The 15721-nt window shown below is 34.0% G+C and overlaps 1 protein-coding gene across 3 annotated transcripts in view; it reads right to left on the minus strand.

Moving 5' to 3' along the window:
- LOC106463666 (phosphatidylcholine:ceramide cholinephosphotransferase 2-like) overlaps positions 1–15721 on the minus strand; it is a 40017-nt gene that overhangs the window by 6370 nt on the left and 17926 nt on the right. For all 3 annotated transcript variants that reach the window (XM_022391243.1, XM_022391242.1, XM_013923719.2), the window contains exons 4-5: positions 9977–10133; positions 6234–6409 (exon numbers count right to left, since the gene is read on the minus strand). In XM_022391243.1, the coding sequence (XP_022246951.1) occupies positions 6234–6409; positions 9977–10133 (333 nt within the window). The remainder of the gene's footprint in view (positions 1–6233; positions 6410–9976; positions 10134–15721) is intronic.

A 15721-nucleotide genomic window follows, 5' to 3' on the forward strand; every position in this document is an offset into this window, starting at 1 on the left:
TCCAACATTGCAAAGGTGGAGGGGCCAACTTAGGCATACAAATATCAACAAAGTAGAAAGTAACTGCTGGGAATTAACGGGTGTGCTACAAAATGAAAATGAAGCACACCAGTAGGGTACCGCACTACTTTTGGAACAGGTATGCTCTTCACCCAGGAAACAGAAAAGTAACACAAAATGGGTGGAATGGAAGAAATAAAAACAAGCACAGTTGAATGCAGTAATAATACTTACAGTACTGGACAAGTGATGTACCAACAAACATATTTATAGTTTTTCACAGGATTGTGCCCAATATTGTACTATTTAGGAAATTGTCTAAAGTGGTCCACCTGGGTAAAAACATCCAGGTGAAACTCCAGAAGGTTTATTTGTTTTTGTCAATTGATGAAGTTATTCTGTCGAGTGAGGTCCATCTGGGCAAAACATACAGGGGAAACTCAAGTAAAGTCAGGTTGTGCAGATAATGTGCAATGAAATTCTTTTGGATGAAGGCCCAGTCAGGGTAGAGGATTACATAAGAGGAATGGTAAAAGGTGCAGGAAACAGTAATGGCATAAACATCCAAGCTCTGACAACCACAAGAAATGAGGAGGAAATAGGTGTTAAGGGAAAGATGGTACAAGGTATACATAGCAAAAAAGGTAGAAAGGAAGAACGAAAAAAGACTTATAGGACCACATTAAGATCCAAATCCTGTAAAACAAAAGAATGTGGAGGATGAAGTAATGGGGGGAGGAGAAATCCTTATGGAACTGAGAGAAACAGAGGTGTTCAACAGGGCAGCCTGATAACTAGATATAGTCAAAACAGACACATCCTGGTCAAACAACCAAGTGAAGAATTGGAAAAGATGAGGGACTGAAGGATGAAAGGAATAGTAGCCACAGCAAACAGTCAAGGATGAAGGTCTAATGGTTCAGGAAAGGAAAGATGCAACTTGAGGAGTCTGGTCCTGGGCTGATGCAATGGACCTGACAAAAGCCAAGCGTGAAGACGGAATTTGGTGATGTCAGGGTGAACAATGTCCTATCGAGGTTGATGGAGAATCAACCAAGACAGAGGTAAGGGCAGAGGATTTGCACAAGTAAAGGCCAAAGCAAATGGAACCATGGCTGAGCAGGGCAATATGAAGCAACAAGCAGGACTAGACAAGGAATGGTCTGGATGAGGGATAGAACTCTGGACAGGAGTCAGGTCGGAGGGTAAGCATAGATGTGAAATCCCCTCCAATCCTGACTGAACACACCTACTCCCAGAGCTGAGAAAGGTTTGGAATGTGTAATCAAAAGGGTTTGGGGTTCCAGTGAGTGACAAAGGCATTGATACGAGGTGTTTCCAGTTGAGAACACACCCACCAAAAAAACCTGTGGATGAAAGATAAACCTGTGGGGCAAGATAAATGATCGTCAGCTAAATTAACCCTATTGCCCCAGGTACCCTTTACTGTACATTACACAAGTTTTTAGTGTCTTACATTCAAATTTTTATTATAATACTTTTTGCTCATGTTATACCAATTAGAATAGCATAAAATCTTAGCTAATAATCCATATTTTAATAATATACAAGTTCTTAATTCTACAAGGCAATATTAAAAAAAAAATCTTGAATTTCCACTAGTGTGACCCACGTGACACATTTTCTCTTAGCATGTCATCATCCCTATTTTATCCATCACCCCTCGAAAATGTACGAAATTAAAAGTAAACTACTCTCTATAAAATAGTTATTGCTCAGACAAACCTCAATTTTTTTTATAGTCTTCAATTTTGTTTGGTTACAGAGCTATCAAATAGAAAATCAGACCCCTCCTGCCACACCCACCTGTCACATCCTCTCTTTTACAATTCATTGATATTTCTCTCATATTTCATCATATATTATTTATAACCAATAGAAAGTCAAGGTTTTCATCTAACAAATGACGTATAGTATCACATTCTATTCTGAACAGAATATCTTCAAATTCACTCACAGTACAAGATTCGTTCCTGTGGGAAAGTTAACAACTAGCTTGGATGAATTTGTAACAGGTCTTGTCGTATAGTCAGAGAGCTAGGAAAATTTTGAGAGGTAAGTGAACTTGTCTACTTTTTGCATGTTATTAGTCTATTCTTTGGTGCAATATTTAATTAAATAAAAATTATTAAGTGCATTACTATATAGTATAAGAAATTAGGGTTAACTATCTTCGAAACCCAACAGCAAGAAAAAAGATTAGGTAAGTACCTTATTTCTTGTTTTTCATAATAAACAAGATTACAGTACTTATGATATACAACATTGTTTATTAATAAAAAGGGGACATTGATAAACGTTTCGGAATTCTATCAGATTCCATCTTCAATTATCTAAAGCAAAATAAAATGAATTTACATAAGTCTTTGGATATTGCTAAAGTAAACATGCTAAATTTAACGATAATTAAACAAATAAAACACAAAACAGTAATCATGAGGAGAAATTACAGCAAGAAAACACAACGACAAAAAAAAAGTAAAATCAGTAACACGAACATATTAAAAAATGCATAGTTTAAATGAAGACTGCATGTAGTTCAGTGTTGGAGAATGCTGTTTGATGTGGAGGATTTCTTTAATCAATAATTCCATGTCAGTATTAGACTTGCTGAGAATAGAAAAATTTGATAGCACAGGTTGATGTCCTGTTTCTTCACTACATTGGCATATAGAGAAAACACAGGGTTACACAATTTTTTTGAGTTTTGATAGAAATTCCCATATGTTCATAGGCTCTGACTTTTAAATGACATTTGGAATGAGATAGGATAAAGAAAATAACAGATAAACTATAAAATTTTACTGAAAAAACGTTTGAAATGCATTTAGGAGGTTTTAGGGTTTAAACAAAGGAAATTTGAGATTTTTGAGATGAGGAAAAGTATTTTTAATTTTAACATGAAAATTACTTTGCATACGGACTATTCAAAACAAATACTCAATATATTCATGGACAAATCTCTATTTTAATAAAAATATTTCACTAAGAAATATGAGTTTTTGTATGTGAAAGACTTGTAATATTAACTGAAAGGCTGCCAAATTTCATGAAAATATACCCACTATATTGAGAGTTAAGTATTAAATCTATAAAGACTTTAAACGAGTACAAAAAGGTTACATGGTCTGTCAAATTGACTGAGCCCGTATTGAAAGTGTTAATAGCACCAGGAACATGACAAGCCAAGACCACCATGTGGTGATCGTGGGCCCAGAAAAGAAGATCCAGAATCCAAAAACAGAGACCAGAATTTGGTTCCACCTTTCTCTGCGAGATAACTGATGACAGTGTAATTGTCTGAGTGTATCATAACCACCCACCCCTTCAAGAGTGGAAGTAAATGGGTCAAAGACCAACAAACTGCTAAGAGCTTAAGTATCTTGATATGGAGGGCAGACTCCTCGAGCAACCACAGACTGGAAATCTCTTGTAAGTTGAGGAAAGCCCCCAACCCACCAAAGATGCATCCATGAACAGATGCAACTCTGGATGAGGTGGAGGAATGGGAGGAATTCAACCAGGACAGGTCTATGATTAGTCTCCAATTACCAGTCTTCTTGGAGACAATAAATAGACAGGAATAAAACCCTGGTTGAGTGGGCCACACCTGCTCGATAGCTCCTTTGTGCAGGAGGTCTAGAACAGCTTTGAAAAGGTGACTGAAAGAGGAAACATCCCATGGAGGAGAAAAGGAAATTGGAGAATGGGGATGGGTACTGGAATTGAAGGCAGAAACCATCCAACAGAACTTGTAGAACCTGTGAATCTATCATAAAATGCCACTACTCAACCAAAAAGTGGAGCAACCTGGCTCCCACTGGACCAGAAACCTCTGTTGTGTCACTGATAACACTAGCTTCTGGTCGTACAGGCGTGAGGAAAAGCGACGATAGAGACAGGAATGCCTGGAAGAAGGAAAGAGTCGGGATGTGGTAATAGGAAGGCAGGACACCAGGACATGAGAATCCCGGGAGGGAAGAGAAAGACAAGACAAATGTATAGCCAGGGAGGATAAGAGAAAATCTAACCTAGCCAAATCAATCTAGGATTCTAAGGAATCTGGATGACTTCCAAAAATGCTTTTACATAGAAATGGGACCCAACAGATATTCCGCAAGGAGGAAAGGGGAAGACGTACCCCTCAAATATTGCTTCCGTCCCTAACAAGTCCCAACAAATAAAAATGGTCAGATATTGAAAGAAAGGGCAAAGGCTAATAAATGAGGCATAGTGGCACATAGGAGGGTCCTGAGTTCATCCAAAAAGGCTTCTGGTGATTGGAAAAAGGCTATAGACATTACTTGGAGGGAGGAATGATAATGTAAAGAGAAGTCAGGGCAAGACGAATCCTGGAAACTGAGCTTGATTTAAGTGAACTGAAGCCCCAGGATTTGAGCCCCACAAGAGAATGAGAGGATTCAAATGCTGAGAATGCAAAGAAGGATTCGAGGCTCAATGGTAAGCCAAGGCATATTGGTCCAACAAACAAGGGAGATGGGGCATGCCTACACCTGACTGTAGTTGGTCAGAAAATCTCTGAGAAAGAACAATTATGTTGGGTGAAGGAGGAAAAATATGATAATCTGAAGGTGGAATTTCACTCAGTAAGGAAGGTGAGGAATCACAGGCCATAGAGGAAATATACAAAATATGATTAACCAGATGCAAGAAAGGAGTGGAAGGAAAAATCTCTTGACCAAGAAGAAGAAAGAAAAAAGGAAGTTGCCAGAAAAATAGAGTCAAAAGTTTCTTCATCTGGGTGGTAGTCTTCCTCGGAAACATGTTCAGGTGGAAAAGAAGTATAATTTGTCAACTCCAATCACATACCAAGGCTTGTACTTCTTGAACAGATAAAGTAGACTCTGCATTCTGGAAAATCGTGCCATGTGTGATGTCTCCTGTCATTTCATTGTCTGCCACACTAAACCTCAAATTCATATTATTTGAATGCTAAGTTGTATAAACAATTGAAATTCAAACACAAAAATCAATAAATTGGTGAATAAACTTTGTCCAAAATGGTAACAAATCACAAGCAAAAATCGTAGTCACATTTGAAAAGTTTAAGCACATGTCTAAACAAAGTTATACCAATCAAGAAAGTGAAAATTGAGCAGGAATAGCAGAGGAAGCTAGCTGCTCCAGTATAGCTGGCACAATACTATTGGTAGAGAGTAGTCACATGGTATATACATGTTCAGAAATTGTGCAAAACTGATAGGGTATAAAAACTAGTGAGCTGGCGGAAATTTGTTTTTTTCGCTATGCAAAGATCGAGATAGCTTTGTGTGAGAAAAAGGTAAGACTGTTTCAGAAATATTGTGATAAAGCATTGATTTAAATCTGGCTTGCCATCTCCCAAATCCAGAGCACTACCAGCTCCCCAAAAATGTGCAAAACTGGAATTTGTTCTAATGTAGAAATAAAAAGAAACTCGGAGTCCTTTGGTTGTAGCTGTTTCTTACCTTATACACTACGCATACATAAACTCAAGCCACAACGTTTCTCATCATATTAAAATGCAAATAAGTAAATAGAATTTTACAAAAGGGTTTGTTTGAAACCCAAATGACAAATGAAAGGAAACTCAGTTATTTTCATATTTATTTACTATTACAAGTGAAATTGTATTCATAAATAATTAATAATTGGCAGTAAAAATTAGAAAGGTGAATTAAAATCCTTGAGATTTCCACTCTCAACACAGTCATTTATTTCACATACAGAGTACGCCCTCATTCCTACCTTTTTCAATCCTATTTGGGGCATTGATATGTAACTTATCATAAAACAAAGTAAGAAAATAACCTGGTGAGAAGAACATACCAATTTTAAGATAAAACAAAAACATTTATAAAATACACTGATATGAAAGATTTATTACGTTTAACGTAAACTACAACATAATTCTTAGTGATTGAAGATACATTACTAGTCACAATGGTTTATGTATTTAAAATAACTTTACTAGTTTCTACGTAGGTTTTTTAAATTTTTTCCTTAAGATTACAACCTAGGTACCTAAAAGTACTACTCATACAACTACAGTTACAAAAAGACCTTGACTCTCCTATATGAAATTTTACTCAAATTTGAAATTGTACATCATAAAAATTACAAGCTAGTAATTTATAAAAATACTATAATATATATTTTAAATCAACTCATGCTATAACTATTAAGGTGATGTTCCTTGAAGAAAAACTTACTTTGAGAATTGGGTTGTTAGCTAGTGTATGGTATATCCAGAAGATTCTAGTAGTAACAAAGTAGGCTATGATAACATCCACAGTATAATGGCCACGAGATAGAAGCACCATAAAGATCCCTGTAACACTTGCTACCCACATTAGCCAGTGAATAAAACACCAACGTCGAGGAGTGTCTTTAGGAAGAAAAAAAGGCATAAATTAAACTTGCATGTTGCTACTATTGTTACTAGACAATTTCAAACATTAACTTTCCAAACAACTAGCACTCTAAAAAGTATTTGTGTGATAAATATTTGATCTTATAATCACATATATACAATTTCTATTGTTAATTGTTCAAGAAAACACTTAATACTTTAAAGACCAAAATCACAGTATTTAGAAATGTTCTTTTCTTTTATCACCTTATTAAAATTGTGCTAAAATTTAAAGTGCTATTATAGAAAATATGCTACAAGTTTCAACCTGACTCACACAAAGTAGAGCAAATACAATCTGTGGAACATATAAAATTATTTTTTCTATCCCTCATTCAAATGATAGGAAAATACAAGGTAGTCACAACATTTCATCCTCACCACCCAGTAAGATATGAATAGCCATGAAACACAAAGTCAATTACAAACCAGTCCAACTAGGCCAATGCTATAGGAGTCACAGAAAATATATTTCAAACCATAAGCATACACTAGATCCATAAAACAACACAGTGGAAAATCCCACGATAAATAAAAAAACAAATCACCTACATCTGGAGACAAACTAGCAGATATGATTGATTAATGTGACTCAGAATATCAGATGATATAGATGATACAAGAAATTAGCTTAAGAGCCCATTTATATATTAATTTATAATAATAATTATTATTATTATTATTATAATTTGCAATGCTGGTCATTTTATGTTGCTTATTTTATACTGATACAAGTGAAGCACAGAATATGACCTAGAAATGAAAGAAAGAAAGGAGTGAGAAATAGTTGGCAAGTGAGACACTACAGAATACATGTATTGGGGAGAAAAGAAGGAAGAAATGATAGGACAAAAGTCAATGGATGTAAATACATTGAATAATAAAGAAAGACATCCATCAACCCATCCAACAAAAAGGTTTTCACAAGAACACTAGTGGCTGTAAAGATACAGAAACAAGAAATTATCTAAACAACAACAACAAAAAGTTATTCACAATTAACTTTCTAGAGAATTAAACCAGAGGGCAACCACCAGAGGATCATAGAGTGAGATAGGTAAGAAGGTTGGACCTAACATGAGAAAAGAAAAAGCATATCCAAATATGCAAAGAAAAATAATGGAAAGAAACTTAAAGTCAGCATCTATTGTTATAAAACAGAGGGTGACAAAAACAAGGCACAGCATCTACTATATTTAATGAAGAAAACTTCAGTAGCAATAGAACCAAGACCCAACCAAAAAAACTAAAAACACAAGTGGCTCTGATCAATAAGTACTAGTCTTATAAGACGATGAGACTACAGTGTAAATAACAAAATATGTGCCAAATCTTATCTACTGAAAAGCACTTAAACAAACATACATTAAAAAAGATTTTACAAAGGATCTTCCTTTTTGCACCAAAAGGACAATCTTGAAACAGCCCTTCTTCTCTAGCAATTCTAAATGGATTCATAGAAAAAACAAGTAAAAAAAGTAAAGGGGAGGATGTACTTTTGGTTGTTGGTTTGAAAAACTCCTTTCCAAAATGCCATGATGAACCAGGGACAAAAGTTGATCTATTAGTCAGAAAAAGGAAGGCATATCCAGTAGATTATAGCAAATCTAAAGGAAGCTCAGGGTTCAAGTGTCTACCTTACAGGAAAATTGATGAATAGGAGAATTCTACACACATTCCTGTCCTAATAAGAGTATGGAATGTAAAAGTTTCTGCAACTAAATTGTCTGGTCACTTAATTATAACCACAGAACAGACCTTCCAAGTCTATTTGCGAAGGCTCACACCCATAATCCAAATTGACCAGCAGGAACATTGAAAATAAGAGAAACTTGAGACAATTGACACAACACCCACACAAAGAGGAAGGTATTACATGAAATGTCAATCAACCATTAGTCTGTACAGTGTTAGTGAAAGCAGTTACAAGAACGTCAATGTCCCAAAACTAACATTAGCGACAAAGGAATTAAGTGAGAATCTTACTATGTCACAACGGCTAAATGATGTGATTCTAGGCCAAGAGTAACTACCATGCAATAGAACATCAGAAGCATGTAAAGAAGGCTAAAAGATTTGATTCTAGACCAAGAGTAAATAACATGCTATAGAACATCAGATGTATATAAAGAAGTCTTTAAAGAGAGGGGCACATGACATGTTAAAAAGAAAACTGTGTGATAGGAAGTTTCCTACTCTCAATGAGAATAGAAGCCAATCAGAAACCTGATACAGCTAAAGCTTATAATGCTCATTTAATTAATAAAGAGAATTCTTACTAAGCAAATATAATTTGTGAGTAATGTGCATTTCCGGACAATTTTATATATAACATTCAGGATTCAATGACTTGTACTGCTTGTTACTTAAGCAAAATTAAATTTACCTTGACAAAAGAAAAACAAAATATTCATAGAATACACAGATTACATTATCCTTCATAAAAACCAATATTTATATGATACGTACTTACACGTGTATGTATCAATCTCACATACGTTTCAAATATTTTGAGCCCCACAGACCGTTTTCACACGAGCAAAGTTCTTGCAAATCCCAAACTAATTATTCCCAGCCTAAACAACTTTCAATTTCTTAAATAGATTAATAATTTTTTATTTTTTAATACATGTATAAAAATATGTCCACATCATTAGATACTGATGAATACATCAACAGGTAATCTGACAACTGCCCCTTATTACTGTTTCCCCTCTTTTTTAAATGAGACCAATGAATGTTTTACAATGAATGGTAATTGCTATGAAGGCAGCAGTTTTAGCCTGGTGTGATGAGTTATCTTGATGGATATCATGTGTTGAAGTTAGTGAAGTGCTATACTGCTTTTGCACTCCCCAAGTTAAAATGCAACATTTTGGCATGTAAATCATCACAACAACTTCAAGCATTGGTGAGCATTTCTGACGTCAGAATCAGAATAATCAGCAGAAATTTTAGCTGTTACTCTACTCACTGGATCTCTACTTTAATGATGTTTTTTGGTTAAACTGAAGGTCTTAATACTTTTTGAAAACCCCAAAAACCTAAGTTGGGGTTTATAACTCTTAGATTGTTATAAGAGAGACTTAAGAATATGATGATTAATAAATAATAATAAGCATCAGCCATTTATTTCCCAGCTCATCCCAACATACTAAGCACTACTATCTTTGTGATAACAACTAACAATAATGTACTCAACAGTGTTTGGTTTAAAAAGTTATGTTATAAATGAAAGCAAGGGCTTCCTCCTTGTACTGCTTTCAACTGTAGCAAGTGAACTATTTGTCTGATGCAGAGGTACCCATGTTAGGTGCAACCTTAAACATCACTTTGGTGATGTTTTATACTTGTTTTTGTTTTACTACAAATTAAACTAGTTCTTATCTTTGCTACTTAAATAAATTTTCCACAAGATAAAGGCAGCAAAGTTCACAAAACTGTTTGTTGAATATTAGTTATAATGTTTTTAATGCAAAATAATTTAAAGCAGTACAAAAAAAACAAAAACTATTAAGCTTATATTTGGTAAGCTATACTTACACTCATGCATTACAAGATACGCCATGGTTAATATAACAGTGTGCCCACTATAGATATAGTCTCCACAATATGTGTGTCGTCCATTAATGGAAAGTCCTAAACCACCAAGCATGTGAATTACCCGTCCCAGGATAAGCCCAGCAGAAGTTTTATTTACCTATAGTTGAAATAAATTCAAATATTACATTACTACATTACATTATTTACAATAAATTCCAAATCATTTCAGCAAACCATGTTTATTATACTGAGGTTGTTTGTATTTTTTCATATTACATCCAATTACAAATTCATAAACAAATTGAGGTTGTTAAATTTTTTTTAAAGTCTGAAATCATTCACATCCATGTTTAAAAAAGTTAATCATGTTTTGTCTTGGGGTACACTCAACTATTAATCATTTTGGAATGTCTTTATTATACTGAAATTTACCTTTAGTCTAAATACAAGATTGCAAATACTGTTAATGAGAACTCTTAGAAAAATAGAAATACATAAGCTCTTTATAAAAGTTGCCTCAACTCTAGTTATCAATTTAAAGGTCCTAATACTTGATCATAAATACTATATGAATTTTAAAACTGATGAACTGAACTACATTAACATGGTAAAGAACTTCAAGAGTGTTTGTTTGTTTTGAATATCATGCAAAACTACATGAGGGCTATCTGCACTAGCTGTCCCAATTTAGCAGTACAAGACTAGAGGGAAGGCAGCTAGTCACCACCACCAACTCTTAGGCTACTCTTTTACCAACAAATAGTGGGATTGACCGTCACATTATAATGCCCCATGACTAAAAGGGCGAGCATGTTTGGTGGGAGGGGACTCAAACCCATGACCCTCAGATTGCGAGTGGAGCACCCTGACCACCTGGCCATGCCAGACCACTTCAGAAGTGTATTGTTGAATATGAATATTCAAACAGCTGTTCAAAATGCTGTAAAAATACAAGTTAAAATACTAAAATTGTCTTCACCCACATGGTCAAACTCACAAGACAAATTGTCAGTATAGTACACTGAAAACCACAGCACTTATGACACACAGTACACAAAAAATTTCATGACACCTGAAGTACATTTAAAAAAATGTTTTTTTTTCTTTTTGTTCACCTGAATAATTTACTGTGCACGGAGTGGGCTAAATGGCTAGGGCAAAGACCCATGGATTCTCAGTCTGATAAGCTAATAAACATTAGTCCACATTCAGGTCTCTAAAACAGAACAATAGGTCTTTGTTTTTAGTATAATATTCATTTTAAAATGACAATTTCAATAGGCACAAGTATAAAAGGATAGAATTTTTACCCGTAAACAATGCTTTAATCATTTTGGGTCTGAAGAAAAAAAAAGCAGTAGCCCAAAACAGTCACCTAACAGTTTTAATGTCAATGTTTCACTATTTCTATTCTTGCTAAAGTGATTTCACTGATTTTCTTTTTTAAATTTTAATACATCAACATCTTTATAAACAAATTTATATATTTCATGATATAGCTATTTATCAAGATGAAGTGTGTAATGACTTACTATATCAATATGGTGCAGCTTAAGAAAGTACAAATAACACACACTTTATGAAATAACTATAAACCAAAATTACATGCACACTGGGGTATGCACACAACAAGGTCATTAGTTATGTAATTCAACATTGCAACTTGAGCTATGCATTTATTAGGCAATTTCTATATTATGTGGGTTTAGTACTTACACATGGTTCAAAGCAATGAAACAATAAAATTAAATAAATATAAATTGTTAGAAGCCTAACACTATTTAGGATAAATAGTTGTAATTTTCTATTACAAGTTGCAATTTTTAAAAAATAAATCTAAATTACCCTATATCTTTTTATGGTGATTAGAAGTATGGCCAAATGGACAGAGCTTTTAGTATTAGGGTAGAGAAAATAAAGGATAAAGTGTTAGTGAAAAACTTTTGCTATTTACTTAGAAGGTTCAAGAGGTTATGGAAATGAAATCTGAGAACTGTATAATGAAAAACAAAATTTAATCTCAACATGAAAATCACCTTGTACTTGGTCTAGTCTGAGTCACATTCTATGATAAATCTTTAGCAAAAATTATTTAAACATCAGATTTTTTGTGCACAATAGATTGGTAATGTTTAGTCAGAAAATTGAAAAAATTTGTGAAGATAAACTTACAACATTAAAAGTTACAGTACATATTGTTTCATGGTGATTGCAAGGCTGGTCAAAATGACCAAACCTGTATAGAAGATTAAAATGACAAAACTATAATCATGATAAATGAAAACAGCTTATTTAAGCATCATTGAAAAGTTTAGCTTTTCTTGCAGAATAGCGTGAAACAATCTCATTTATGATCTGAAAATGATATTGTTTTGGTGTAGAAAAGTTCTAAAAATGTATCCCCAGTACTAAGAGTGGAAACCCTCATATTGCAATACGGATAGTTATGTAGTTTAAATAAACATCTAGCCCACCTGTTGTGTTGTGACTATGTCACAGGTGGTCATGGTATCTGCAGTGACAACAAGAGCAAGCACAATCCAAAGAACCTCAGTGAAAGACTGGGGTTTAAATCACAATCTCACTCTGCCACATGCCTCATTCCCTTAAACTTTTCAGTACGACTTTTCTATTTAAAAAAGAAACTACATAGGTACATATAAATAACCTATGTGTACGATACATAAGGAATGCTTTTTACATTTTTGGAAATTGTTCCTGTGTACAGTTTCTGAAACTTGGATATGGGACATGTGTGTGTTCCAGTAAGCATTGTTATTGGATTACATGCTCCAGCAGCTATTAACAGAAACATGTTACATCAGTGGTTTCCAAACTGTGTGTTGCAACAAGTTACTAGGTGTGTTGTAAAGGTTTCAATAAAGAAAGAAAGAATAATTAAGAAGACAAAAAAAAAAAAATTTGCATGCAGCAACAGAGGTGTCAAGCAATTCAAGGTAAGCGAGCTAAGATATTGTGAAAGAAGTTTGGAAACCACTGTGTTACATACACATTCTGAGGTGAAAGTAAAAAACTTATGACATGTTCAAAATATTTTTATGGGATGTATGAATCCTATTAGTCCTGCACAAACATAAGCTGAGACAAATATAACCCAACAGTACAGAAAGAGTTAAAGGGGACTAAAATGACTGCTCACTCATGTAAAACTATACATTCTTATTAAAGTTTCAAAAAATAATGACATAACTAATTTAATACTATACTATAATGAAGTGGTAGCTCATGCTTATGGTACATTTTCAATAAGTATGACTATATCTAATGTCTAATCCAAAAATATACGAATCTAATTAAACATCAGGAGCTAATTATCTCACATCTGACTAAAACTATTGCTTGTCAGATCCCTACTAGTAAGACACTTTAATGCTAGTAAAAATAATTCACTAAGAAATAATAAAATGCAATCAATTATAACATAAAATAAATTATATTATGCCTTTTCAAATTATCAAAAATAAAGAATTAAAGTGCTTAGCAAAACTGGTTATATGGTGTGTGTGTGTGTGTGTGTACGTATATATGCAATAGATAATTTCATGTAAATTAACACTGCTGCTGCTCTTTTTTTCTGTTGTTGTTTGTTATTAAGCACAAAGCTACATAAAGGGCTATATGCACTCTGCCCACCACAGGTATCAAAACACAGTTTCTAGCAGTTTAAGTCTGCAGACATACCACTGTACCACTGGGGAGTACTTTTTGGTATATTTTCAAAGTAAACTATCATACATCAATATGTATGTATGTATGTATGTATGTATGTGGGTATATATATATATATATATACATACACCATAGAAGAAACAGCAGAGTCCATCCTCCACGATTTAACATTTAATGGAGGGTTTTCAATCATGTTCAAGTATGCATTGAGTGAGATACATAAAATTATCATAAACAATGATTCTAACCTTTCTAAATCTATTATTGAGAAATGTTTTTACAGTCGTAAGGTATAAAATAATGCACTAATCATGCTGTGAAGTATTTCACAAACTTATGTACATGTTGGGCATTTGAAAATGCTAGAATTCTTAGGCATCCTTTATTCAGAGCATGAAAATCTGTGCTGTGACACAGTTACAAAAATTACAAGGAAGAAGGAAAGCTGTAGCTCAGTTTTTAGTAAATCTGGAATACAAGAAGATGACAAGGTATTTAGACTTGTTTGCAAGTTTCTTCAGGCAAAAATATTAAATGCATTTGGCTACCTTACATGACAGGTAGTTATAGGTGATGAAATACCACACCATGGTTAGACATCTAACAATCTTGGTGCCAAATTCATTAGAGGAAAAACAGCTGAATAAATTACAAAGAGGCTCCCTATCATCACTGTGCCAAAGCACTGAATGAGTCCTTCATTTAGAACCTAGGTGAAATTATTGGGCTCTGAAGGCCTGAAAAGTATCTGTTATCATTAAAACATATATTACAAAAAACAGAAAAGGCTTGAAAATCTTGTCAGAGAAGGTTAAAGCCAGTCAGAAAGTTATGTATGAAAAGAGGAAAGAAAGAGAGCAACTTCTTCGAAGTTTGGTGTGCTACGAGATAAAACCAGCAACAGTTTGTAGAGTAACAATGAAGAATATATTGCGTTCTAAACTAAACAATGCATCAGTTAAATATGGAAAGATTTAAGAAGCTTTAGTAGTCAATGACTATGAAGAAAAGTATCACACAAAACTTTTTCAAATGTGATCAATTTGTTGAGTCAAACTAAAGTTTTTCAGCTGCAAGTCCTGATAGCTTGATAAACAGTGATGGAATCATTAAAGTAAATATGCCCAGAACTGTAGGAAATGCAACTCCTCTAGAAGTCACAATGACACCAAATCAGTTTTGTTGTACTACTAAAGATGGAGGACTTCAAATGAAGAAAACTTGCCACTACTATTACCTGGTACAAGGTCAGCTTCATGATACAGGGAAACAGTACAAAACATTTAATATACGGACTCCAAAAAAACTGAAAATAGAGAGGATATAAAGTACTGATTACTCTTGGTAAATTACTTTCTTCCAAACTCCAGTAGTTCTGTTTCCAAGTTCATAACAAGAGCATTCACCACCATGGGCACCCAAGATCCCCAAACTATTCTTTATGCTATTGCTGTTGAAGCAAATAAGGAAGGTAAGTATACACAGACTTGACATTATAATAGTATTTGGTGTTATCTTCTAGGTAAATAAAAATTTGTGAATTTGAGGTTGAATAAAACAGAATTGGAAAAATAACAATAGATTTGTTGTGAATATCTTAGTCAAAAATCTGAACTAAATATCAGTGTTGTAGGTCTCAAGGTCACCCCTTTGAAGGGTCTTGATCTCAATGTTTTACAGGTTTCAAAAATGAGACTGGCTAAATTTAAACGTTTTAACAGTATTAGATGAATCACTTACCCAGGATTATTAAGCATTAAATATCGATTATGCAGCAGTTCCTACGAGGCACATTATAGCAAAGATATTTTACCAGTAAACCCCTTTGTACTACACCTTTATAATGATGTATATAGTGCATGTTTTACCAGTAAACCCCCTTGGTACTACACCTTTGTAATGATGTATATAGTGCATGTTTTACCAGTAAACCCCCTTGGTACTACACCTTTGTAATGATGTATATAGTGCATGTTTTACCAGTAAACCCCTTTGTACTACACCTTTGTAATGATGTATATAGTGCTTGTTTTACCAGTGAACCCCCTTGGTACT

The sequence above is a fragment of the Limulus polyphemus genome, unplaced genomic scaffold (assembly GCF_000517525.1).
Source record: "Limulus polyphemus unplaced genomic scaffold, Limulus_polyphemus-2.1.2 Scaffold1457, whole genome shotgun sequence".
Lineage (NCBI taxonomy): Eukaryota > Metazoa > Arthropoda > Merostomata > Xiphosura > Limulidae > Limulus > Limulus polyphemus.